The following is a 26,152-nucleotide window of genomic DNA, read 5'->3' on the forward strand; positions in this document are numbered from 1 at the left end:
GCCTGTCCTCATGTATAATGTGGCTCAACTTGACATGCTGATGTAAAAATTGTCTTCTAAAATCACTCTAAATAAAATAGAAAACAAAGGAACTAACTCTGGATCAGCTCTTTCACTCTAGAATTATTTAATTCTAAATCCATTTAAAACATATATTGTATTTTAGTTTAAAGGAAAATTTCACCATGAAATAAAGTTTTGTAATTTATGAAATGGAAAGTTTTCATTTGTCCACAAAATATTTAAAGAAATGTGACAGTAAAAATGTAAATAAGACTGACATTTCATGCCGTTTGTTTACACAAAACTCTTTTTTTAAAAGAAGACGTTTGGGAAAATAAAATACAATATATGTAAACTTTTATGGTGAGTGGATTGCCACGAGTGAATTTTTTTTGTGACCTATACCCTTGGACATTTATCTGTCTAGGGAAATGTATCTAACAAAACATCCTGAAATACATTATATTCTTTTGACTAGTTATAATGGTTAAGTTCAAAAACTATAATAAACAAACATTTTTTGTGGGGTTTTTAACTAAATTAAACCCCATGTTTGATAAACACCATATCTTAACTATTATTTTCATATATTTTTTTAATAGAACAATTCACTTTCTTATATACCTTACAATGAAAAATACTTCATATGAGGATTAGCCATTAATAATGACAGATAAATATTAATTATTCATAATTAATACACTGTTTAGGACAGAAGACTAGTGCTCTTCTGATGGGTTCATATCTTCAGGAGTGTTGGTTTCCAAGCAAAGCTTAGAACAACTCTGGAATTAGATGTGGAGGTAAAGGTCACGTAGGTCATGTTGGTCACCAAAGTGGCAACATCCTGCACACAACAAAGTGCAGCACAAGTTACAGCCTCCTTATTTCCTTAGTGAACAGATCTGATGGAAATGGCCCACTGCAATCAGTAAATGATGAAAAGGGCCATCAGTTGGAGAGTGTGAGAGTGGTTCACAAAAGCAGATGCTCCCAAAAACACATGCTAATTATTTAATAAAAGGAGCTCTCAGCTGCTGGTGTTCTGACAGTATGTAAGTCCAGAATGTTGAAACATTAGAAAAAAGTCAACTGCATGTACTGGGTTTTGTTAGTCTTTCATGATGTTTTTCCCCTTCCCTACAGCACAGCCTGCGCTCTCTCTTTAGCTTTCTCTTCTTCTCGTCGCTTCATAGCCTGGATCACCGCCATCTCTTTGGCCTCTTTTTTCTGGTTTCTTGCCTCAAACAGCAGCCTGGAAGAAAGGAATAATGTCAACATTGATCACTCCTGACAGTGATTATGCATTACAACTTACTGTAAAAGAAATACTGAAGGAATTTTCTAGATTTTCTATTATTACCAAAATGTTAGCTATGTTCATATATTAAATTTAGTTGTAGCATCACTTGACAGAGACTGTAAATCTATTGATAAGGTTTCTTTTTTTATATATATATATATATATATATATATATATATATATATATATATATATATATATATATATATATATACACAAACCAGATTCCAAAAAGTTGGGACACTATACAAATCGTGAATAAAAACTGAATGCAATGATGTGTAGGTGCCAACTTCTAATATTTTATTCAGAATAGAACATAAATCACGAAACAAAAGTTTAAACTGAGAAAATGTACCATTTTAAGGGAAAAATATATTGATTCAGAATTTCATGGTGTCAACAAATCCCAAAAAGTTGGGACAAGTAGCAATAAGAGGCTGGAAAAAGTAAATTTAAGCATAACGAGGAGCTGGAAGACCAATTAACACTAATTAGGTCAATTGGCAACATGATTGGGTATAAAAAGAGCTTCTCAGAGTGGCAGTGTCTCTCAGAAGCCAAGATGGGTAGAGGATCACCAATTCCCACAATGTTGCGCAGAAAGATAGTGGAGCAATATCAGAAAGGTGTTACCCAGCGAAAAATTGCAAAGACTTTGCATCTATCATCATCAACTGTGCATAACATCATCCAAAGATTCAGAGAATCTGGAACAATCTCTGTGAGAAAGGGTCAAGGCCGTAAAACCATACTGGATGCCCGTGATCTCCGGGCCCTTAAACGACACTGCACCACAAACAGGAATGCTACTGTAAAGGAAATCACAGAATGGGCTCAGGAATACTTCCAGAAACCATTGTCAGTGAACACAATCCACCGTGCCATTCGCCGTTGCCAGCTGAAACTCTACAGTGCAAAGAAGAAGCCATTTCTAAGCAAGATCCACATGCTCAGGCGTTTACACTGGGCCAGGGATCATTTAAAATGTGTGTGGCGAAATGGAAAACTGTTCTGTGGTCAGACGAGTCACGATTCGAAGTTCTTTTTGGAAATCTGGGACGCCATGTCATCCGGACCAAAGAGGACAAGGACAACCCAAGTTGTTATCAACGCTCGGTTCAGAAGCCTGCATCTCTGATGGTATGGGGTTGCATGAGTGCGTGTGGCATGGGCAGCTTGCATGTCTGGAAAGGCACCATCAATGCAGAAAAATATATTCAGGTTCTAGAACAACATATGCTCCCATCCAGACGTCATCTTTTTCAGGGAAGACCCTGCATTTTTCAACAAGATAATGCCAGACCACATTCTGCATCAATCACAGCATCATGGCTGCGTAGGAGAAGGATCCGGGTACTGAAATGGCCAGTCTGCAGTCCAGATCTTTCACCTATAGAGAACATTTGGCGCATCATAAAGAGGAAGGTGCGACAAAGAAGGCCCAAGACGATTGAACAGTTAGAGGCCTGTATTAGACAAGAATGGGAGAGCATTCCTATTTCTAAACTTGAGAAACTGGTCTCCTCTGTCCCCAGACGTCTGTTGAGTGTTGTAAAAGAAGGGGAGATGCCACACAGTGGTGAAAATGTCCTTGTCCCAACTTTTTGGGATTTGTTGACACCATGAAATTCTGAATCAACATATTTTTCCCTTAAAATGGTACATTTTCTCAGTTTAAACTTTTGTTCCGTGAGTTATGTTCTATTCTGAATAAAATATTAGAAGTTGGCACCTACACATCATTGCATTCAGTTTTTATTCACGATTTGTATATTGTATATTTTTTTATATATATATATATATTATATATATATTTTATTATTATTTTTTTTTTTACAAATTAAAAGGTAGGATATAACAGGGCTAAAGGCATTTCATAAAATTGCTTCAGAAAAGTTTAGCACTATTTTCTGTATATTTTGTAGATTTGAAGGAATTCCCATAATATGGTTATGCATTATTGACAATAAATAAAATATTTTGTTAGATGATGTTATTAATATGTTTAAATATTGTTTCAACCTAAATGAATTTATTAACTCTAAATTGCATACCCATAAGCACAGCCTTTTACATCATTTTTAATAATTTGAAAACTGCTTTAAATACATTCGAGAATCATTAATTAGACCTCTGTCTCAAAATAGACAAGTAGAACATCGAAAAAATCGAATTAGGCAGAATCAACAGTGTTGTGTGCTTTGGTGGTAAGTATGTGTTGTGCCATCAAGTGGTTTAAGAAAAATGAAGTAAAATTTTTCAAGGGAAATTAAGTCACATTTACCCGTTCTACCCTATATGCTGGTTAAGTCATAATACAGATTACAGTGAACAAAGAAAGTTGTCACAAGTGACAGAGATTAATATAACACCTGTTTTTGATGATTCTTTGCACAATGACATCAGTGGTAAGACTGTTTCCACTATCCACTGTTCGCAATATTCCCATTTTTCTGGGTACCTGTGCATAGAAAACGTACAGAGATTATGAAATAGAAGTATACTGGAAGTGTGTTGGAATTCTGAATAATTATCATATTGTGCCACTTACAGCATATGGGTCTGATCCATCTCTGTCTGGAAACACTTCAGTTTTTCCATGGCACACCAGGTCTACCTACACCATAGGGACAGTGTATTATTATATGGCTGCGTTTACACAGCAGAATAGGGTTTATTTCATTATGTTCCCACACATATTAGTTATTGCTAAAAGCAACTGCATTTTATAGCCAAACTCACTCCCTTAAATTTTTGGATACTCAACGGCAGTTTTGATTTACTGTACATGAACTTTTGTAAATTTATAATATGGATGTGTCCAAACACTGAAATGAACGTGTCCAAAACAGTATTATAAATACAGTATCATAAAAACCTTTAAAATCACGATTATGCACGATTGTCTTAACGCAACTCTACACAAAGGTCCTTTGGAAAATAATTGTAAAAATGATTTTATTTACCATAACATTTATTTTAATTATTTTAATTACATTTTAATGAATATATTAAAATTCATTTTAGAATTGTAATAAAAACATTTAAAAAAATGATTTTTTTAAAAAACAAACCTAAAAACATGACTACTGGCCACACATTGTATGGTGATGGTCAACAACCAGTGTTCTATCCACTTCTGTTAAGGTCCACAAAGTCTGACAAAAAGCCAAGAATCAAATTCAATACAGTAGATGAGTTTTTACCTTGAAATGGTCCAATAAGTCTTTTGTGACAGCATATGGTGCTCCTATAACAACCTCAGAGACATACTGGGAGATTTAAAACACAAAATGAAGAAATTAATTCATATCAAACTATTTATATAAAACAAGACATAAATAGCATTAACTGCAAAGCAAAATATCTATTCTCACTCGACAGGCCAGCACACTCAGAGTCCTCTCATGGATGTTCATGATTGGGTAGTTTTTCCCCTTGTAACGATTTACCTCCTATATGATTATAACAATAATGAAAAACAAACAAACATGCAATAATGTTCACTCACATGTCCTTTGAAAGAAAATCAGCATCATGCTTAACCTTAGAAAATGTTAAATACATATAATTTTAAAAATATTAAACATATTTTAAAGATTTTCCTGTATTCGGATTACCTGATCGAAGTGCAAGCCTACAATAACATACGGCTTCTCTAAAAGCTGGGACACTGCATCCAGGAAATCCACATGGCCAATATCTGATTTGCATCAGGCTCAAGAGGACAACATTAATATTATCTTACTTGTGTTCTCAGAAAAAGCAAAGAATGCAGGAATGTGTCAAGAGCAAAATACAGAATGCATATTCACAAAAAAAAAAAAGGAAGAAAAACTATAGCACTATACCCACATTGATAAACAAATGTAGGATCTAATTTGTATTTCCCACAGGCAGAATAGGTCAGCCATTTAAATATTAATATAAAGAATAAATATATAAAACTTGCTACTTGCAATCTGCTATAGACTAACTGAGAACTTCTATATTTTTGCTTTCAATGATAAATGACTAAATATAAAGTACATATTTTTGAACATAGTAACATTTTACACAAAGTCAGAATGTGTTCAAAGTTTAGAATGTGTATGAAGCCACTGAACCTCTTAACAGCCTTATAAAACAAAACTTTTATTCACATTGTGAATGTATTATACACAAAATGCAAGAGTTTTGCATCCAATAAAATTGGTAAAAGAATAAGTACAATTACTGATGAATTCTTTTTTAAATATAAAGGAATGACAGTATAATGACTCTCTATTCTGTGCTAGTTGTTTGCTTTGATGCTGTCTGTTTGAAAGGACATTATTTAATTTGTTGTTGTTTCTGAAGAGCATTTAACATGAAGTTCCCAGCTTACCAAATAAAAATGACAATAGATAAGAGAAAGAATAGAATAACAATGATAACACAGTTTATGGCACAGTAAGGTTAATTATGTGCCTTTGCATATAAAAGTAATTTATATACCTTTATATAATAGGGGGACATGTCTCCAAGTGATTTTTTGTTTTTCAGTAGTGTAATTGCTAGCTCTTGATGTTGTGAGTAGCCAGTACTCGCCAACTGTCTAACTTAAATGAAAAACCTATTTCAAAAGGTCTGTTCAATCCCATGCGATACAGTTTAAAAAATGTATTGCCAAAAATGTAAAATTGTATTCTTTTAATTTGACCAAGAAATTTTGGGTGCCCTAATTACTAAGCTTGTAAGGATACGAAATAGATCAAAAGCTCCTGCCACATAGATGATGCTATCTCCCGGCTGTGGTTCCTTTCCTGAGGCAAACTGAATTATTTTTTGGGATGTCTGCAGGAATTGTGACACTCCTGTCCAGGGACTGTGGCCTTTAGGGCCCTGTGGTGTGGTGAGCAGAACACAGATGATAACAAATATTATTTTTCTAATCATTCTAACATTCTAATCATTGTTAATAATGGACATTTTTATAGTAAAACACTTATTATAATTAAACACAATATATGGAGCACAATAAGAGCACTTTGGTGGTTCTGACAGGTCATACAAGAACTCATACAGAACCAGCAGCCCTTTGAAGGTGCTAACAAGTGTTTTTTTTTGTTTGTTTGTTTTGTTTTGTTTTTGTTTTTTGATGTCAAGAGCACACAGTAATGACTGAACAATAGTCTTGTCATCAGCAATCTGACATACAGTGCATCTGTGCCTCTGTACCTGAGTCTCTATTTAGAGGCAATGACTAGGAAATATTTTGTCAATGTTAAACTCAGAAACAGATTGTGCCATTCATGGTTCAGTCTCTGATCATGGTTCTGGTCTGGGACAACAATAAACTTTTTTATGTGCCAACTTGGTAGAGGCATGTGAAGGCAATGCTTTCAGTAGGAGGAGCAAAAGGGCAAAGCAGAAAAACAAGTAAAGGCAGGTAGAGGTAGAGGCAATCTTGAGAATGACTAATCAAATTTTTTTCATTTAATTTGTACTATGAAATTCTGGGCTCCCTACTTACATTTGCAACTGAAATAAAAAAAATCCAGATTGCGTAAAAATCATTATGACAGGCTTGTCATGCTTATTTGTTTAAGGCAATAGGGTTTTGTAAACACTAGAAATACTCGGTAGAATACTTTTTTTAAATGTTTCACTCTTTAAAAAAACTTAAAAGAAAAGGCAAACAAAAGGGAATAAAACACTCACTCTTCCAAAGTTGTCTGTGTGTTGTTGATAGTCTGAACTGCCCTGAAAAAGAAATAAAAATGAAAAAAAATTATTGTCCAATTTGACAATGTGTAATAGCATAAATATAACACATTTTAGAAACATACTCAACACTGCAAAGAAAAATGTGCCGTTAAATAACAGTAATTTATTAGAAGCAGAGTTGCCAGTAATGTTATGATTAGGGTAACTTTACAGCTTTACGTCACCTACAACTTGGATGCCCTGGGGGTAAGCAGATAAACATTAAATTGTAATTATTTTGGTGAACTATCCTTTTGACTCTGTGTAACATAGTTGGACTCTTTTGTTTTTGTTTCCATGCACCATGTGCTCTGTGTGTGCCCTATTTTCTGTCTCCTGTTAATAGTCTCATTTTGTTCAGCTGTGTCTTGTTCATTTAGTAATTTCCTGTGTGTTTATAAGTTCCAGTTTGCCTTAGTTCTAATCATCAAGCAAGAGCCCACCGATGATGGAGGATTGGAGTTAGCAGCGACCACAGAGTCATCGCCAGAAGGAGCGACAGAGCAGTGGATCGCCATGCTAACCAAGCCGACTACGTCAGACCAGGTGCGTGAGCCGGCAAGAGTGCACGCCACAGTGGAGAAAGCCAAGTACACTGAGAGCGCGGAGGGGAGCTCCACTCACTGCACCAAGGCTGAGGGTGAGCTTATAATCCCTCTGGGGCTGCTGGATCTATAGGAGGAGCTGGATGACTGTGATCTGGCAATAGACCTGGCACATCCCCTGTATCTTGAGTCCCCGCCAGTCCCGTCCAGGCGTTCTGAGTTTGTGCCTCCAGCGCTCCCTCCAGTGATAACAAAGCCAATGCTCATGCAGCCAGAGTGCCCTCCAGTGCCCGCACAGCCAGAGTGCCCTCCAGAGTCTGCTCCTCAAGCATGCCCTCCTGGCATAAAATTTTCCCACCCCATACACTCTCTGTCTAAGTCTCCTAGCAGCCCATACGCTCACCTTCATCTCACCATCTGGTGCTGGGGTTCACCACGGGTCTGCCAGTCACCGTCGTGGGTCTAGCTCCCTCCTCTCCACCATGTCCCATCAGCCCATCAGCTTCACCAGGCTCCATCGTTCCTCCAGCTCCATCTTGGCCTGTCGTTGGCCATTCGTCACCTCGGTATTCCTCTCCTCCGGCTTCCTCTCCTCCAGCTTCACCTCGTCCCTCCATCCCTCTGGCTATATCAGGCTGCTTCATCCCCCCGGCTCCACCTTGGTCCTCTGTCGCTCTGGCTCCACCGCTCCTCCTTCTGGTTCCCCGTCTCCGCATCGGTTTCCGCTGCCATCAGCGTTGCCTAGGTCCTCCTGCTCCTCGGTGTTGCCCTGGCTCTTCGGCTCTCCGTCTCCATCTCTGTCTTCTCCACCACCACCGTCGCCAGCCATTCCTCCTCCGTGGCTCCTCCCTCCATTGACTCCACCGCGGCCCGTCATGGCTGTGCTCTGCATCTTATGGGTCTCCTCCTGCTCTGGACCCCTCCTGTCTCTTCCCTGGCTACTCCCTCTGTCTGTTCCTCCCTGGATGTTGGTTTTAATGACTCTGTTTGCCTCCTGGGGGTTCGTCCTCCACCAGACCTCCTCCTAAGTTCCGTTATCCTCATTCTGTTTTAGGTGTGAGGACGCACCTTCCGAGAGGGGAGTGAAATATAATATTGTTGGACTTTTTTTGTTTTTATTTCCATGCCCCATGTGCTCTGTGTGTGCCCTACTTTCTGTCTCCTGTTGTCTCATTTTGTTCAGCTGTGTCTTGTTAATTTAGTAATTAGTTTAAGTTCCAGTTTACCTTATTTCTAATTGTCTGGTCTTTGAATGCGTGTGGTTACAGTCTGCCTGCTTGTAATATTATTATTTGCTCTTTTGTTGAAGATTAAAATTATTGAAAGTTATATTATTTTCGAGTGCTCCTTCCTACAAACAGTTTGTTTAAAATACACTAAAAACACTAAATACATAAATCATGTTTAAAATTCATTCTGTGTTAGTACTGTGAACTTATATAATTTCAGTACACAGAGGACACTTTTTTTATTATAAAACTGCCAACATTTTAAATAACTAAAAAACTGTCTTTAACTCAAATTGTTGCAGTTCATCATCAGCTACAGCACATTTACTAAAATACTTAAAAAAAAGCCCTGCTTAAGCAACTGCACAGTTACTGTCTTTAAATAAAGCTGCAGAACATCTGTGTTTATGGCACATCATTGGCTGAAGCACAGACTCTACTCTGCACAATGGTGACCCACAAAACTACATTAAACTAACAGCTCTCTAAAAGACACATTAATACAGTTGTTAACATATTTACTCTCCTTCATGACTTCAGTTCATGACTTTGCATAACTATTTTCTATGGACCTTCACTACTATTTCAGTAAAAAAATTGTTAGGTTAATCTGTCTGTTACATTTTACAGTAAATTTGTTTTTCTTTGAATTAACAAGAATCTACAGGCAGCTCAGTTCCCAGTAATTAACTGCTTTTCAACAGGCTATTGCTGTAATTTAATTACAGTTTATTGCTATTAGATTAGCCAATAAATGAGAAGACTATTACCTATAAACCCCCCAAAAACATGTTTTTTTTGCTATAACAAATCTGTTTTACAAACAGTTACCACAGCCCAAAAAAAATCTAGTGTTAAAAAGTAAAGGGAAAAGAGCCCAACCAAAGACTGACACTGAATGCAATAATGGTGAACGAAACATTTTCAATAAAACATTGAAATGTATATTAATTCTCAAATAATTTTTGTAGATATATGACAGGAATAAAGTCAGACTTTAATGTGTGAAGCTGGTTATGTTATGAAAGAGGTGTCTGAAATGTGCGGATCCATCTGCAGGTTTTCATTGAAAGGTATAGTCAAACAGGCAGGGTCGAGAGGCCGGCAAACAGGAATGGCAGAGACAAAGATGCAAGAATAGTCCTGCGGCTAGTGAGGGTCAGTCGAACAACAAACAAAAGTCCACGAAGGGGTAAAAGAGAGCAAAAGTCCAATAGCAAGGCGAAGGTCGGTACACAGGCAAACTAAACACAAAAACAAGGCTAGGAAAACAACAAAGGACCACTTTGTGGGAACTAATTTCAACACTCAGTGGAGAACAGATTAGAAACTGTTGTTTAAATAGACAGGATAACAAGCTGTCAAGATAACAAGGGGGGGAGGGGGTGACCCTGGTGATGCTGTTCGCGGAGTTGTTTGATCATTCTTTGCTTTTTTTGTTCATTTTTTTATTTCATCAAAGGCTGTGGCTAAAGTGAGTTGTAGTTACTCAGTGAATCTGTTTGTTAACAGCAGCTGTTCATCATTGGCTGAATTCACTCAGTTCTCATGCACTCTGACAGGTGGACTACGTTAGTAAACTCATGTGGGGAAAAGTTAACAAGGCAGTAGAGTGTGATTTGAAACACAGCCTCTTAGTGTCAGTTTTAATTAACAGGACAGCAGAAGGCTACTTTGTCAAAAACATCAGTTATTAGAAGGAAGCATTGTTTTTTTTTTCAAAGATTTTACTGCTGTAATGGAAAAACAGTATGTTACTGTCAGAATATGGCCGTTTTTTTATGTTTTTTTTACAATGTACACAAGTAGGCAAAAGCAGACATGAATACTTGGCCGAGGTTGACTAGTGAGACCTATCTACATTAAATGTTGAGTATTTTTGGGCCTCACCATGTTGCTGTGATGAGCTTTGGTCATAAGCAGCATGCGGCCGACCAGATCTGTAGTGGACACACCTTGGGTTCTCTTGCATTCCCTGAAAAACACCAACTTTAAATGAGAACCATAATAAAAATTTGCAGCATGAACATGAGAGGTGGGAATGGCCTTACCTGTACCTACCCGACTTCTTCACTTCTTCATATGTATCTTTCCCATCTACTGTGAGAGTGATGTCATCTAAGGAGACATGACCACAGTTGATTCTGGGCATAGTACAATTTGAATTGTTGTGAACTGAATTGAGTTGTGAAAAACTGTGCCTGGAGGACCAAGACCGAGGAAAAAGACAAGTTACTGAAACTATATTCACTAGGAGAGTAGTGATGCTCTGGAAGCATTAAGCTTTGCTTTTACTTAGATGCAGGACATACATATTTTACTTAAACAAACTGTTGACATTTTACGTGCAATTTGTGCACAGGAGCACTGCCTCACCATGAACAGAATAGGTACAGCTTATAAAAGTAAGTACAGCTAATGAAGTAATAAATTAAGTAAATATGTTGCACTTATATTTTTACATTGTATAAATTGTATGTTCATTTTAGTATGAATGTGAAGTATGTAGTTCAATCCATTACTGCAAAGCATCATGGCTCTAATGGTCTCATATTCTGTAATGACTTTAGTATCAATATTTTAGACATGGTTATTATGATTAGGCACTGACCTCCATGAACACAGAAATCGCAAGAATATTTGTCCAAAGTCTCAAGTGTAGTAACGTATGGAGCTCCTTCCACAATCTCATCCACCCACTTGATTGCTCGCACCATCTTATATCTCTCAGCTTGGGTGAACACTGGAGGACCTTTGTGCTTAGAGATCTCCTCTGCATGAAAAGAAAGACATTAGTTAACTTAATTTCCATCTTATATTATTAGTTTCACACACACACACACACACACACACACACACACACACACACACACAAATAAGTCCTTTACACAATCTGACATAGCTGTGTTTAAAATTGAACTGGAGTTTAAATGCTGGGCATCCAGCCAGAGGAGAACTGGCTCCAACTGAGCCTGGTTTCTCCCAAGGTTTTTTTTCTCCATTCTATATGGATGGGGTTTTGGTTCCTTGTCGATGTTGCCTCTCGCTTGCTAAATTGGGGACACTTAATCTCTAGTGATTATCGCCAAAATGATTACAGAGACCGTCTCAGCATTTAATGACAAATTGTTCGATCTCGTCACTATATATGCCTATCATTGTACTCTCCTATTTTATACTGTTCAGTGCTTTGATACAATCTGTATCAATCTTTTAATTAAAAGCGCTATATTAATAAAAGTGATTTATTGATTGATTGTTTCACTATGAAATTTGTGGCAAACTCTCCTAAAAGTGTTTCTGATTTTAACAACTAGGTAGCGTGGAAAGCAAATATACAGCGGGGGAAATAAGTATTTGACACGTCAGCATTTTATCAGTAAGGCGATTTCTAAGTGGGCTATTGACACAAAATTTCCACCAGATGTAGCCAACAAGCCAAGTAATGAATTCACATAAAGAAATCAGAGCATTTAATTATATAAGTTGAGTAATAATAAATAAAGTGGAATGACATAGGGAATAAGTATTGAACACATGAAGATAACAAGGTGCAAAATGGCATAGAAAACCAGGAGATCACCTGAAATCCGTTAGTATTGATAGAGAAACCCTGCCCCCTATCAGTACTAATTGATATCAGCTGCTTTATGATGGCCTATAAAGGCTTCTCATTATCCAGGAGGCAGACAGGAAAGACTTCATTATGGGCAAAATCAAAGAACTCTCTCAAGATCTTCGCAATCTTATCATTGAAAAGCATTTTGATGGGAAAGGTTATAGGTGCATTTCCAGAATGCTGAATGTTCCTGTGAGCACTGTGGGGGCCATAATCCGGAAATGGAAAGAGCACAAGTTCACCATAAACCGGCCACGATCAGGTGCTCCACGTAAGATCCCTGTCCGAGGAGTCCAAAGAATAATCAGGAGAGTTCTCCAAGAGCCAAGAACCACTCGGGCAGAACTTCAGGAAGACCTTGCATCAGCAGGTACTGTTGTTTCAAAGAAAACTATAAGCAATGCACTAAACCGCCATGGCATCCATGCACGCTCACCACGCAAGACTCCATTGCTGAACAAAAAGCATGTTGAGGCTCGGTTAAAGTTTGCAAAAGAGCATTGGGAGAAGCCTGTGGATTATTGGGAGACTATAGTATGGTCAGATGAAAGCAAAATTGAACTTTTTGGCAGTCATTCTACACACCATGTTTGGAGAAGAAATGGCACTGCCCACCACCCCAAGAACACCATACCAACAGTTAAGTTTGGGGGTGGAAGCATCATGGTTTGGGGTTGCTTTTCAGCAACAGGTACTGGCAGACTTCATATTATTGAAGGCAGGATGAATGGAGAAATGTACCGGGACATTCTGGAGAAAAATCTGCTGCCATCTACCAGAAAGCTGAAAATGAAAAGAGGGTGGACATTTCAGCAAGACAATGACCCCAAACACAAGGCCAAGGAAACAATGAAGTGGTTTCAAAGAAAGAAAATCAAGTTGCTTGAATGGCCCAGTCAATTTCCTGACCTAAATCCCATAGAAAATCTATGGAGAGAACTGTAGATCAAAGTTCATAAAAGAGATCCAAGGAACCTTAAAGATTTAAAGACCATTTGTGTGGAATAATGGGCAAGAATCACTCCTGAGCAATGCAGACGACTGGTCTCTCCATACAAGAGGTGTCTAGAAGCTGTAATCACCAACAAAGGCTTTTCTACAAAGTATTAAATAATGTGTGTTCAATACTTATTCCCTGTGTCATTTCACTTAATTTATTATTGCTCAACTTATATAATTAAATGCTCTGATTTCGCTATGTGAATTCATTACTTGGCTTGTTGGCTACATCTGGTGGAAATTTTGTGTCAATAGCCCACTTAGAAATCCCCTTACTGATAAAATGCTGATGTGTCAAATACTTATTTCCCCCGCTGTATTATAGAAGCAAAGTACGAATGGAAAACGCATGTTCGGCTCTCCTTCAGGTATAAAATCTATGAATCGTAAATGATCTTGAACTTGCTCTCAAATAAAGGGTTTCTGTCTTGTGAACGACTCCTAATTAATGTCATTCACATATAAAATATCACCAATCATCATAATGTACAGCAGTGAGCTGCAAGAACATCTTACATTTTTAAAAAAACCTACAATACATAATAAATTGCAATAAATACTCTATACTCAATACAGCAATAAAAAGTGTGTACATCTGCTCAGACCCTGACATGACTATGCAGTTTTCCACATTTAAAGACAAATTTATGCATATGGATACTGTAAGATCAAATATTTTAAATGAGGTCCATGGACTCTGACCCATGACTGCCTGACCACTTTTCTGTCTAATACCTAAGAGCCGGACACCACTCAGTGTGGTTGTACTGCAGTTGAATTCTGACTCAAGGACCTACATTACTACATGCTCTAACATATTATTACTTAAGAAAGTATTTTCTGTGGCCACAAAAATAGTACTTCTTAGAGCTGATATGAACTTACACGAAATGTTTGATGGAGGAACAGATTACTTGATTGTAATCACTTATTACTTACATTTCCCTTTTGAGCAGATTTGCTACAAATATTCTAAATCAATCAAAAACTATTTCAATTATGTTTTCATTCCATGTCTGTGCAACTAAACAAACATATCAGTCATTGATTAAAAAGCCTGTTGTCTATGCAATTTACATATTTTTGGTATACAATATTTCATCATAAAAATAAATATGTAAATAATTACACATAAAGTTTAATCCTACTGCCCCAAATGTATTAAATTTGTCAATGTGTTACACTTGTGTTGTGTTGATTATACTGAGTGTCATGTCAGTGTAACACATACAATATCATGAAAGGATAGTCAACAAAACACTGGGACCGTTTGTGTGTGTAAATACCCTTACCGTCGGTATGCACTCCCACAATGAGATAGTCCCCCATAGCCTTGGCTTGTCGAAGTTGGTTGGAATGACCATAATGGACCATGTCATAGCTAAAAAGGGATTAAGGGTAGATAAAGACAATTGTTAATATGAGGAAAATATCATAACATATATGTTTTACCTAGAAAAAGTTGTGTTGTTATTCGTTATTCTCTCTCTCTCTCTCTCTCTCTCTCTCTCTCTCTCTCTCTCTCTCTCTCTCTATATATATATATATATATATATATATATATATATATATATATATAGATAGATAGATAGATAGATAGATATATTGTGATGAGCCAGCTGCCTCTGCCCTTATTATCACCATCACCCCGTCCTTTATTTGCCGCCCTTCACCAGGCTCACCCAACGGGAGTAGGTGTGTGTGTGTGAGAGGAGGGGCATGGGATAGGACAGGTCTGGCAGCATGTGACGTGGTACACCTGATGGAAATTGAGCCTTGTCACCAGCGCAGGATGCCAGGCTGTTCATCCCCTTTGACTGCCATTCAGGGGAAGCCAGGAGAGGCCGCGGCCACCGCCCCTCACACTCTGGAGATTCCCCCTGCAGCACACTAGTTCCCCAGTTTATGTTGGAAACTATTTCCCCCTTGGACACTTTATTTTGTATTTTAATTAACAAAAAAAAAGCCTCTCTGAGGCCTGACACCACACCCACTGTGTCTGTCGTATGCTCCTCCTGTCACACTGTTCAATCAATCAATCAATAATTTTTATTTATATAGAGCTTTTAACAACGCAAATTGTATCAAAGCACTGAACAGTATAAAGTAGAGGAACACAATGATAGGGATGTATAATGACGAGATTGAACAATTTGTTATGAAATGCAGAGACAGTCTCTGTAATCAATTTGACGATAATCGCTGGAAATTAAGTGTCCCCAACAAAGCAAGCCAGAGGCGACAGCAGCAAGGAACCAAAACCCCATCCATATAGAATGAAGAAAAAAAAAACTTGGGAGAAAACAGGCTCAGTTGGGGTCAGTTCTCCACTGGTGGAAAATGTGTGCAAGGCGGAGCTTAGACAGCATAGTTGGGTAACACCTGATGATGTCATCCCCTCTCCTAAAGATTGGGACAACCATGCCGGGATAGAGGAACGACGGAGGCTCGCTTCCAGCCACCAAAGGGGTAAGTGATGTTTGCTTTTGCTGTCATTTACCCAGTGGTTGGTCGAGCTTGTTGAATTCCCAGTTTCTCTGTCCCGGTGTGAGAGGGGAGTTGCCCAGAGAGGAATCCCTGCCCACTCCTGTTTGGGCGGTGACCACTTGATGATTGTTGGACACTATTTCCCCCTTTGACACTTTATTTTGTATTTTAATTAATAAAAAAAGCCTCCCTGAGGCCTGATGCCACACCCATTGTGTCTGTCGTATGATCCTCTCATTACAATTTTATATATATATATATATATATATATATATATATATATATATATATATATATATATATATATATATATATATATATATATCATTTAGCATCTGCTTTAATTTATTAACAGGATGAAGCCAACAACTAGCTGACAGCTTGACTTTGCTGTATCTTAAGTAGACAGAATTACAGCAACACTGGCCATGAGCATGAAATATTAATTACTGAAACCGGTTTGCACTTTGCAGGCACCCAAACAGCAACTGAGCTGGGAGAAAGATATCACGTGTAGAAGCCAGCAGTGTTTGAAAGCCCTAGAAATTTGATGACCCTGGCCATGTATGGGGTAAATATGACAAAGCTTTTTATATTTTGCATGCTATATTTCACACTAAAATCAAGAGAAAAAAAATTATATAATCTAAAAATAAATAAGTAAACAAATTCTATATATAAAAATGCCTTTGCTGTAATAATAAAAAAATATTCCAGCATTTATACATCATGATAGTATTTAAAGTAATATATTCACTATAGTATTATGGTCATGAGAGTTTAATGAGGACCGTTATATTGTTATAATGTAAATTTAGAAAGTTTAATGTAAAGAAAAAGTAACATCCAATGTGGGGGCACAACAAATCATAAAAAACTGTTTGGGTTTTTTGGGGGGTTTTTTTCAGAGAGTTTGTAGATTTTAATGTTTCACTGTGTGATTCTCAGTTAATCACATACTAATACAAAAATATATAAAGATAGTTAGTGACTGAGTGACTCACTCTCAGCTGATCAGACTTGCCTACCACTCATGATATGAGGTTGCTGCAAGGGTCATTTTATTCTTCTGAGGTCGATACAGCCCTGTTAAATCACTTGCTTGTCTGTGTGGCTGACCATAAACGCTGACTATTGCTCAACATGGACTTCTGCATTCTTGTGCTGCAAACAGTACATCCTCCTGACCTATGCCCTGGTCAGAACATGTCAGTGATGGATTACATGACATTTTATTGTGAATGGACTTTAGCATCCTGACAATTTAGGATTAGTGATGCGCTTAGACTTTCACCTAGAACCTTCACAAAAATATTCACCAAGATTTTCACTTGAGTTAAAATGGTTATTATAAACCTTTGGCCAGTAGTGGTCTGGTTACTAAAATATACTGTAAATGAAAAACAATTGTGGATATGGTACATTTCTGTAACACTGATTCTTTGAACATTTAGACAGTTTTTTAGGCAATGAAAAATGAAAATAAGATAGATAAAATAGATAGATGCCAGAAAACAACATATGTAGGTTATATGGACTGCTTATCTTAGTGAAGACAATTCTTCGACTCTGATTCTATTTCTCAGATTTCACTTCTAACCTAGTTGCTAGTTCAGACAGTCTCAATATTAACAATTCTGGTTTGCCACTGACTTTGGTCCAAATTTGAACATTGGTCTTTTAACTGCATCCCTTATTCTGACCTTTCTTTTTGCCTGCATCTTCTGGATAGGCTTAGTTGCTGTCTGGACTGCTTCCCTGGGCTTGGACCTTTGCCTGGCTTTCAAGATTCCTTTTGGTTTACCTTGCTGTTGAAGTTCTCAGAACTCTTTTCAGTAAAGTATTGCTCTTAAGTGTATCTGCTCCATTTTTTCTGAAATCCTTGCATTGCTATGCAGGTAGGTGGTTGCTTTCTGTCCCAAGCCAATAAAGCCAAACCTCATTATGGTTTTTATGATATTGTTCTCCATGAATATGATATGGGCTCCTACTTTAATGTAACACTATGGGATACAATTTGATCATAGAGTGTGTGCACACTTAAATTCACACCAACGCTCATATTTGTAAAAATCTTTGATTTGGAAAAGTACTTAGGGTCATGTCAGGGTCTAAGAAGACGTACAAATTGTGGATTTGTGAATTAGGTTTTATAAAATGAGCAAGTTGTTGATTTTTTTTTTTTTACGCAACAAGCATGTTGCCAATATCATCCAAAACGGCTTAAAGAAACAAGCATTTTGTTGTAGTAAGAACAAGAAAAAAACAAGCAATGAGCATATTATTTTATATTTTTTATATATTTCATATTATTATATTATTGTAAAATTATTAAATTACAATTGTCACATATTGTGATAGCCAGGTGTTGTATATAGATAGACATGGATCAGATATAGCTGATGTAAGCTAAACTAATGTGACCTGCCAGATGCTATGCTTGATTACTGTAGTATATTCCTCCTCAGCATGATTCTGCAGATGTCTCCTGAAGATGTCAAAGGCTCTCAAGCTCATACGGCTAATAGAACTTATTGATGACATAGCTAAATGCATTACTAAAAAACCCAACCTGGCCTCATAAAAATATGTACCTTTTTAATGTACCTTACTGCACTTTTCACCTCAGTTTCAAAAAGAAATTTTTTACAGGTTCAATACATGTTGATATATGTATGTATTGCAGCGGAAATATCTGTGGACTGTCGCAAAAAAGGTTAATGCTCTTGTGGGAAATAATTCCCTACACCAAATCCAACCCTAAACCTACCCAGTGTTGACAAATACAAAACTGATATAAAAAGTATTAGTTGTTGCAAATGTGCCATTTCAAATTCCTTTTACACAGATTTGAACTGTTTTGTCAAACAGTATTTACAAGGCATTAAAAATTCCTTGCCTCTCAAGTACATCTCCTTACAACATGAGCTACTGAACAAACCTACAGTCTACAAAAACCCATAGATACTAAACAGGATATGTATAATGTTAACATTCAAAAGTATAATTTTTCAAATCTCCCAGCATATTAATACAGTATTATTTTGAAATGGCAACATGATATTCTTCAAGTAATTGGGCGTCACTTTCACAAATGCTATTGGTTGAGCTTATCTTTATTTGTGTAAGTTGTTTATTACTTGCACAAAAATTGCACATTTTTTGCAGTTGGCACATATGTTGTGGTTTTAAGAGACTACATACCGCATAGCAAAAAGACTGAACAGAACAGGGACTATAAATACACAGGAATAATAAGGGAACTTGATAATAAACAGGTGAACATAAGTAAATAAAGAGACTAATAAAAATACACTAAGACTAAAATGAAAGAGTAAGACACAAACTAATCCTGACACTAAACACAAGACTACAAGATAACAGATGAAGATGAAATGAAAGATGTAGATTAAAAAGAGGAACCAGGAAAGGGGAACACTATGATTTGTGCAACCCTTTTAGGTATTGCTATAATTATGTGCTAGAAGGGATACAGCTACGTCAGGAAACAAAAATAAATTTTTCTACCTATTAATTGTGATCTGAAATTGTTGTTCAAAGATGCAAGATGTGCGCAGGCACAGTAAGCCCTGGTAGGACAAGATAGGTAAACCAGCCCCTCCTCTTTATTGTCACCAACCCCGCCCTTTATTCGCCGGAACACTATCACCGATTTGAACAACCGCTGGTGTTTGGGTAGGGTGCGTGATGGACCTCACCCCCCGCCGTCCGAGAAGCGCGCGTGGGACCTCCGTGAGTCAGGGTGAGCACACAGCTCATCCCACTCTGCGCCGAGCAAAGAAACGACGGAGACGGAAGAAGAAGCCGCCCCTCGCCCGGGCCAGAAAAAAAGCGCGTGGCGACCGCCGGACTCCGCCCCTTACCTGGACCCTTCCCCCTGGAACACGGCCTCAAACTTTCCCAGCGGCACACGCGAGGACACCAGATCCCCCTTTTATTTGACACTTTTCTACCTTTTGTATTATTATTATTATTTTGTCAATAAAATTAGATTGTGGTGGAGAATATTAATATCTACGCCATCCCCTCTCGCTGGTACGGAGGAACAAAGACTCGCTCCCAGCCACCAGGAAGGGTAAACGCATGCGTTTACTAGATTCGACTACAAATAGACCGCTAACTCCTGTTCAACCTGGGAGGAATGTGACGAAGTCGGCTGCCCTCCTTTTGTCCTTTATTCGCCGCCCTTCACCAGGCTCCCGACGGGAGTGGGTGTGTTCGAGAGGAGGGCGTGGTATCGGTCAGGTCTGGCGGCATAAATAGCGTCTCCTACCGGTCTCTTTGCATGCACCGTGGGTCCAGGAAGGGTGCGTGATGGACCTCAATCCGAGAAGCGCGTGGGACCTCCGTAGTCCAGGCTGTGAGCACACAGCTCATTGTTCGCGCCCGGGCCAAAAGGAGCGCGGCGACCGCCGGACTCCGCCCTTACCTGGACCCTTCCCCCTGGAACACGGACATGGCACGCACGAGGACACCAATGGACACTTTTCCCATGGACACTTTATATTATTTTGTCAATAAAAGCCTCTCCGAGGCCTGACAATCTGATAGGTAAGATAAAAAATATAGATAGCCCTTCCCATATTCTTTCAGTAACTGGGCATTCTAGATAGTTGAACAATTGTAGATAGTTAGTCTGTCACATTTATTGAGGATTCAAGGAAATGCATGATAAATGCAAAATAAGAAGGTGAAAGATAGATCTAGGAAGATTTTTATGGACTAAAATAAAAGATTAATAAGGAAACCAAGACATACAAGCATAAATGCAACAAGTCATAATTATCACAGCAATACTGCATGCAATATTGCTTCCTCTACATCTTTGACGAAGAGTCAAAGATGTTCAGATCCATTTGCAAGCTCTTTATTGAGAATGGTCTAACAGGCAAAAACTCAACAACAGCGACAGTAATATCGGAGACAATTTGGAGGCAAAATCATAAACAGTGCAAGGCTTGGGTCGAGGCAAGCAGAGTCAAGGAATCCAGGCAAGGGGTCAAAAGGCAGGCAGCAAACAGTCAGAAACAAACAATAGTCCAAGATTAACATGGGAAATCAATAGTAGAATAAGAACGCTCAGAATTACCAGCTGGGGCAAGGATAAGACTTAACACTGAGGGTGAGCAAAGTTTATATAGAAGGTATAATATAGAGGTACACCTGTGCAGGTAATGATGTAACAATATGAAACAGGGGTAATTTGTTTTATGATCTTGAAGGGACCCACATACCTAGGGCTTAGTTTTTTGCAGGGAAGGTAGATGCGCAATCCCGGGAAGATAGCCAGACCCATTGCCCAGGTGAGTAGACCGGAGACTTTCTACGGTGACAGTCGGCTTGTTCTCTTACTGTTCTTATGGCTCGTTGCAGGTGAACATGAGTAGAGTTCCATGTTTCTTCACTTCTTTGCAGCCAGGTGTTACCAGCCGGAAGGTCGGAAGGTTCACCAGACCAGGGGAACAATGGTGGCTGGAAGCCCAAAACACATTAAAAAGAAGTCAGTCCTGTGGATGGCTTATGTAGGGAATTCTGAGACTATTCAGCCCATAGGAGGTAGTGGCTCCAATCTTGCTAATTGGCATAACAATAGGATGTCATTCAGATAGACCTTAGAAGCAGAAGACTTGATTCATTAACTCCTCAGCTGTCTCCTAGGCAGTGGGCAGTTTGTGAAGTGGCCTGAACCATCAAACTTTGGAAAATCTGTCAACAATGGTGAGAATGGTGGTAAAATCATCTGAAGGTGGTAAATCAGTAACAAAGTCTACTGCAATGTGTGACCAGTGTCTTTGGGGAATGGGTAGTGGCTGGAGTAGGCCTCCAGGTCATTGGTGAGATGACTTTGTGACATTACAGGTAGGAAATTGTTGGACGAATCTCACCACATCCTTCTAAAGAGTGGACCACCAAACTTTATTTGTGGTGAGTTGGAGAGTCAGTGTGATGCCTGGATGTTCTGCACTGGGAGTGTCGTGGACCCAGTGTAGAACATGGGTTCGAAGATGTTGAGGTACAAATGTCGGTGTAGGCAATTTGGTGTTGGTGGATTGTTGTTGAGTTTGTTTTCGGTGATTATGTCCCATTATACTGGTGCTATAATGATTGTTTGTGGAAGGATGGGTTTGTGACTGGGAGAGCTTAATGTCAAACTGCCTGCAGAGCACATTGGCCCGTCATTGTGACAGTAACACTCCTATGCCTGTATTTGAAGCATCCACTTCCACCACAAATTCTTTTACTGGATCGGGGTGATGAAGAATATGAGCCATGGTGAATTTCTCCTTAAGAGCTTGGAAAGCCTCTATACACTTGGGCGACCATTGCAGATGATATGTCCCTTTCTTGATGAGAGAAGTGAGAGGGGCGCTGTTGTGCTGAAGTTACGAATGAATCTCCGGTGAAAGTTTGCAAATCCTAGAAAGCATTGCATCTCCTTTGTGGGTTGAGGACAGTTGATGCTGGCATGAACCGTGTGATCATCCATGGTCACCTCCCCAGGACCAATAATGTAGCCTAAAAAGGAGACTCGGGTCTGGTGGAACTCACACTTCTTTAATCTGGCATAGAATTCTGTATGAATTGTTGGAGGACAGCTCTGACGTGTTCTATGTGGGATGAGAAGTCTGGTAAGTATATGAGAAGTTCGTCAATGTAGAGAATGAGATGTTGGTTTGCCATGTCTCAGAAGATTTCATTGACGAAGGCCTGGAACACGGAAGGACTATTGGAAAGAAGTTTACATCATTAAACTTTAAAAGAAGGCAGACTAAGGGATTCCAAAGAAAATGAGACATTCACCAAAGCATTATTGGTACAAGTGGGTGGACAAGGACAGGATGCTCGTAATTGTCTGGATTGCCCACATTAAAGGCAGAGATGATTCCGTACAAGATTCTTGCATTCTTCTGAACTGAGATGAGTATAGCCGATCTGCATAGGCTCGGATTCTGACATGGTTGATGGGAGTCCGAGCGTCAATGTAGATAATGAGATGTTGGTTTGCCATGTCTCAGAAGATTTCATTGACGAAGGCCTGGAACACGGAAGGACTATTGGAAAGAAGTTTACATCATTAAACTTTAAAAGAAGGCAGACTAAGGGATTCCAAAGTAAATGAGACATTCACCAAAGCATTATTGGTACAAGTGGGTGGACAAGGACAGGATGCTCGTAATTGTCTGGATTGCCCACATTAAAGGCAGAGATGATTCCGTACAAGATTCTTGCATTCTTCTGAACTGAGATGAGTATAGCCGATCTGCATAGGCTCGGATTCTGACATGGTTGATGGGAGTCCGAGCGTCGCTCGGATTCTGACATGGTTGATGGGAGTCCGAGCGTCGCTACTGGAGCTGAGGCACCATGGCAAATACTTATGAAAATATGGATGCAAATAGTGAGTTTAATAAACTGATCCAAAGATTTGCCATCATCGTGTTAAGCCCCTTGCTATACATCAGTCTGAGCAGCTGCAAGAGTGCAGAAGGTTAATGTGTATTAATGTGTATTAATGCGGCTGTGCTTTTACCTTCCCTTTAGCCGGGTATTCAAACACGTCTCTGAACTGATGCAGGAAATTGGAATAGGAAGATAAAGTCATTTGTCTGCCCCCCAACATGGCGGTAACCCTATCCAGTGCTTTCCCAGTCAACAGTGAACATACAAAAGCCACCTTGCTATCATCTGTGGGGTATAAATGGGGTTGTAGAATGATAAACAGTGAGCAATGCAGTAGAAAACCTTTCTATTTGGAGGGTTCGCCATCAAACTTGTTGGGCAGTGACAGTCGAGAAAAGGCGGCAGTGGCACTGACGCTGGTGTTGATCTGAGTGGGGGGTGAAGCTGCCCAGTAGCGTTTCTGGTGAGGGGTGTGAAGAGTTGCACCATGCAATCAACATGTCAAAATCGACAGTAGAACAAGAATTACCAGTCATGGCAAGGATAAGACTTCGCACTGAGTAGTTTATAAAGAGGGTATAATGAATTACACCTGGGGAGGTAATCAGCCCTAGGTATGGGGCATGATGGGAAATGCAACTCGGAACGGTTAGAACTCAGAAGAGAGAGCCCCAGAGGCCGCGATTTATGAAAATATCACACATCCAACAATATAAATACTGCAGTGTCCTAAATGATTGTCATATTTTTACAATTTAACAATTGTAAATTTTGAATTCTTTAGTTTACAATTCAATAATCTATTGGTTAAAAATTATATTTGTTAGTTTTAAAACAAAGTGCTTATCCAATAATGTAAATTTACTAGTGCATTAAGGCATTATGAGAACAGGTATTCACTCCATTCACTTAACAAATTATGACTATGACATTCCCTTGTTATGAAGTAGAGGGTTTTATGAGAAGAACAAGCAGGTGTGGGCTGACGAGGTCGAGGGGAGTCACTGAGCACACTGTTTACACTGTCTAATATTCTGGCATCCCAAACATTTTGCAACATTTGAAAAAAACACCACCATCACACAGGCGGACAGAAATGGCTGGAATTCTGAAAGAGAAAGGCTCTATAATCCTGTTCATCATGCACATGAATCACTAAACGTTTTTTTTTTCAGTCAAATGAACTCTCAAATGCTGATACTTAATCAAACTAAGCCTGCTTTTACAGAGAGATGTCTTTCAACTCATATCTCAAGGCTGATAACCCAACTCATAGTTAGTTAATGGCAAGTCTGTTAGCACTCCACAACTTTGTTAAAATGTAAGTCATCCTTACTCAGTGAATCACATGTGCTAGTGCGAAATAACATACGGGATAAGGGTGGACAGTGTTCCTTCTTCTTCTTCTTCTTCTTCTTTTGTTAGCATGTTGTATAAAAATGTATGATCTTATTAATAATCGTTGTTGTTTCTGTGTTATTTACCAGAAATATGCAACTTTAAACACGCTTAAACATACTCTTATATTCACATAATGCAATAAGGTGCATAATACAAGCAACACGATATAGCCAAGTATGATTAAATATTCATAATTGTTATTTTTAGTAAAAGTGGTAGTAACATTAATGGTAGCAATCAAAACTTCTTGAGCAGTGGACTTTATATTAGCGGTGGTGCATTGCTGTGGCTGTCAAGTCTGTAGATCGTCATATTATCTCATTTAAACGTAAGAAAAGCTTTAGTCGTGGGATATTGTTTTTATCCCAATGCAGTGAAAATGCATTCCAGCGTACACTCACCATCCATCGCACCAGACGCGGACAGTACGCCTCCTCTTCTCCGGACTGCAGGCTGCGGCGGCCGGAGCGCTGCTCACATGATGACCGTTCTTCATCATTTTATACAGCCCTATTGACAAGCACTTTAGCACAAAGTAAAGTCAAATCGATGATATTCACTGGTATTCAGCGCTTGTTACAGGACTGAAAAACCTTTGTCTTTTTCCAGGATAACCGGCTTCTGCATTAATGAAGGTGACGTTCTAATGTGGGACAACGCCTCCTCTGCCGACCAGCAAAATTACGAATCATACTACTGTGAAGGCTTACTCATGAATATTAGTGATGTAAGATGACGTTTGGTCCGTGAGCTTCATTCATTTGCTCGAAAGGCTACTATGTTTTAGGGGATGAACGAGTCATGTCGTGTCTCATGAATATTAATTTGCGTGGTTTACGCCTCAAGAAGGTTTTCAACCAACGCAGCCCAGGTCAGAATTATTCATAGCCTGCACCTTTGCCATAGTAGGAGCTGTAAATTCGTTTCCCGGGAAGTGGCGTCATATGGTACGGACTCGTACGATGAGCGGTGACGGGCAGCGGACATTACTGTTACATAATCGCAGCTCTTATGTCACGTGACATGTGTTTATAATGTGTAAAAATGGAATAAATGTATGGAACCAGTTAATTTTAATGGGCTAATTGGGATGCACTGGCAATGTAGATTTATAGCATTAGCTTACAAAGGAATCGGTAAAATATATATTATATGTTCAGTTAACTTTTAAAGGGTTTATCTCAATAATACTAAAATTGATTTCTGAAATTGTCGGTCATGATCTCATACAGCCTCTTGGTCTTCGTTTAAAATGGAGAAAGCTTTAGTCACATATTTAAATGTGTGAATCATAAAACACATCTAATTATGCAGACAGCACATTCTTTTATAAGCTCACACCAGTTTAGAAGCACCCACTCATCACTCTAATAATCACAAACGTCTTTGAAGAAAAAAAAAAAAAACAATTGAA

General features: G+C 38.6%; 1 protein-coding gene across 1 annotated transcript; it reads right to left on the minus strand.

Moving 5' to 3' along the window:
* Nucleotides 1–103: 103 nt before the first annotated feature.
* LOC122353145 (ethanolamine-phosphate cytidylyltransferase-like) lies at nucleotides 104–25,421 on the minus strand. The gene is made up of 13 exons (XM_043251064.1): nucleotides 25,140–25,421; nucleotides 14,721–14,809; nucleotides 11,422–11,583; nucleotides 10,862–10,928; nucleotides 10,701–10,785; nucleotides 6,992–7,033; nucleotides 6,034–6,172; nucleotides 4,930–5,012; nucleotides 4,687–4,764; nucleotides 4,516–4,581; nucleotides 3,861–3,926; nucleotides 3,682–3,770; nucleotides 104–1,258 (listed from the first exon to the last, which is right to left on the minus strand). Exons 1-13 carry the CDS (start codon nucleotides 25,235–25,237, stop codon nucleotides 1,144–1,146), a joined length of 1,179 nt encoding a protein of 392 aa, XP_043106999.1. The 5' UTR covers nucleotides 25,238–25,421; the 3' UTR covers nucleotides 104–1,143.
* Nucleotides 25,422–26,152: the final 731 nt, after the last annotated feature.

Source organism: Puntigrus tetrazona, chromosome 10, assembly GCF_018831695.1.
Source record: "Puntigrus tetrazona isolate hp1 chromosome 10, ASM1883169v1, whole genome shotgun sequence".
Taxonomy (NCBI): domain Eukaryota; kingdom Metazoa; phylum Chordata; class Actinopteri; order Cypriniformes; family Cyprinidae; genus Puntigrus; species Puntigrus tetrazona.

Bases quoted from the DNA above. Each gene is read 5' to 3' on its own strand.
- LOC122353145 (XM_043251064.1), bottom strand. From the start codon at position 25,237: ATGATGAAGAACGGTCATCATGTGAGCAGCGCTCCGGCCGCCGCAGCC. The intron at 7,034-10,700 runs GTGAGGCCCAAA...TTTCTTTTTCAG, and splicing joins AAGCTCATCACAGCAACATG to GGCAGTTCAGACTATCAACA. The intron at 4,582-4,686 runs GTGAGAATAGAT...TAAATCTCCCAG, and splicing joins TGAGTGTGCTGGCCTGTCGA to TATGTCTCTGAGGTTGTTAT.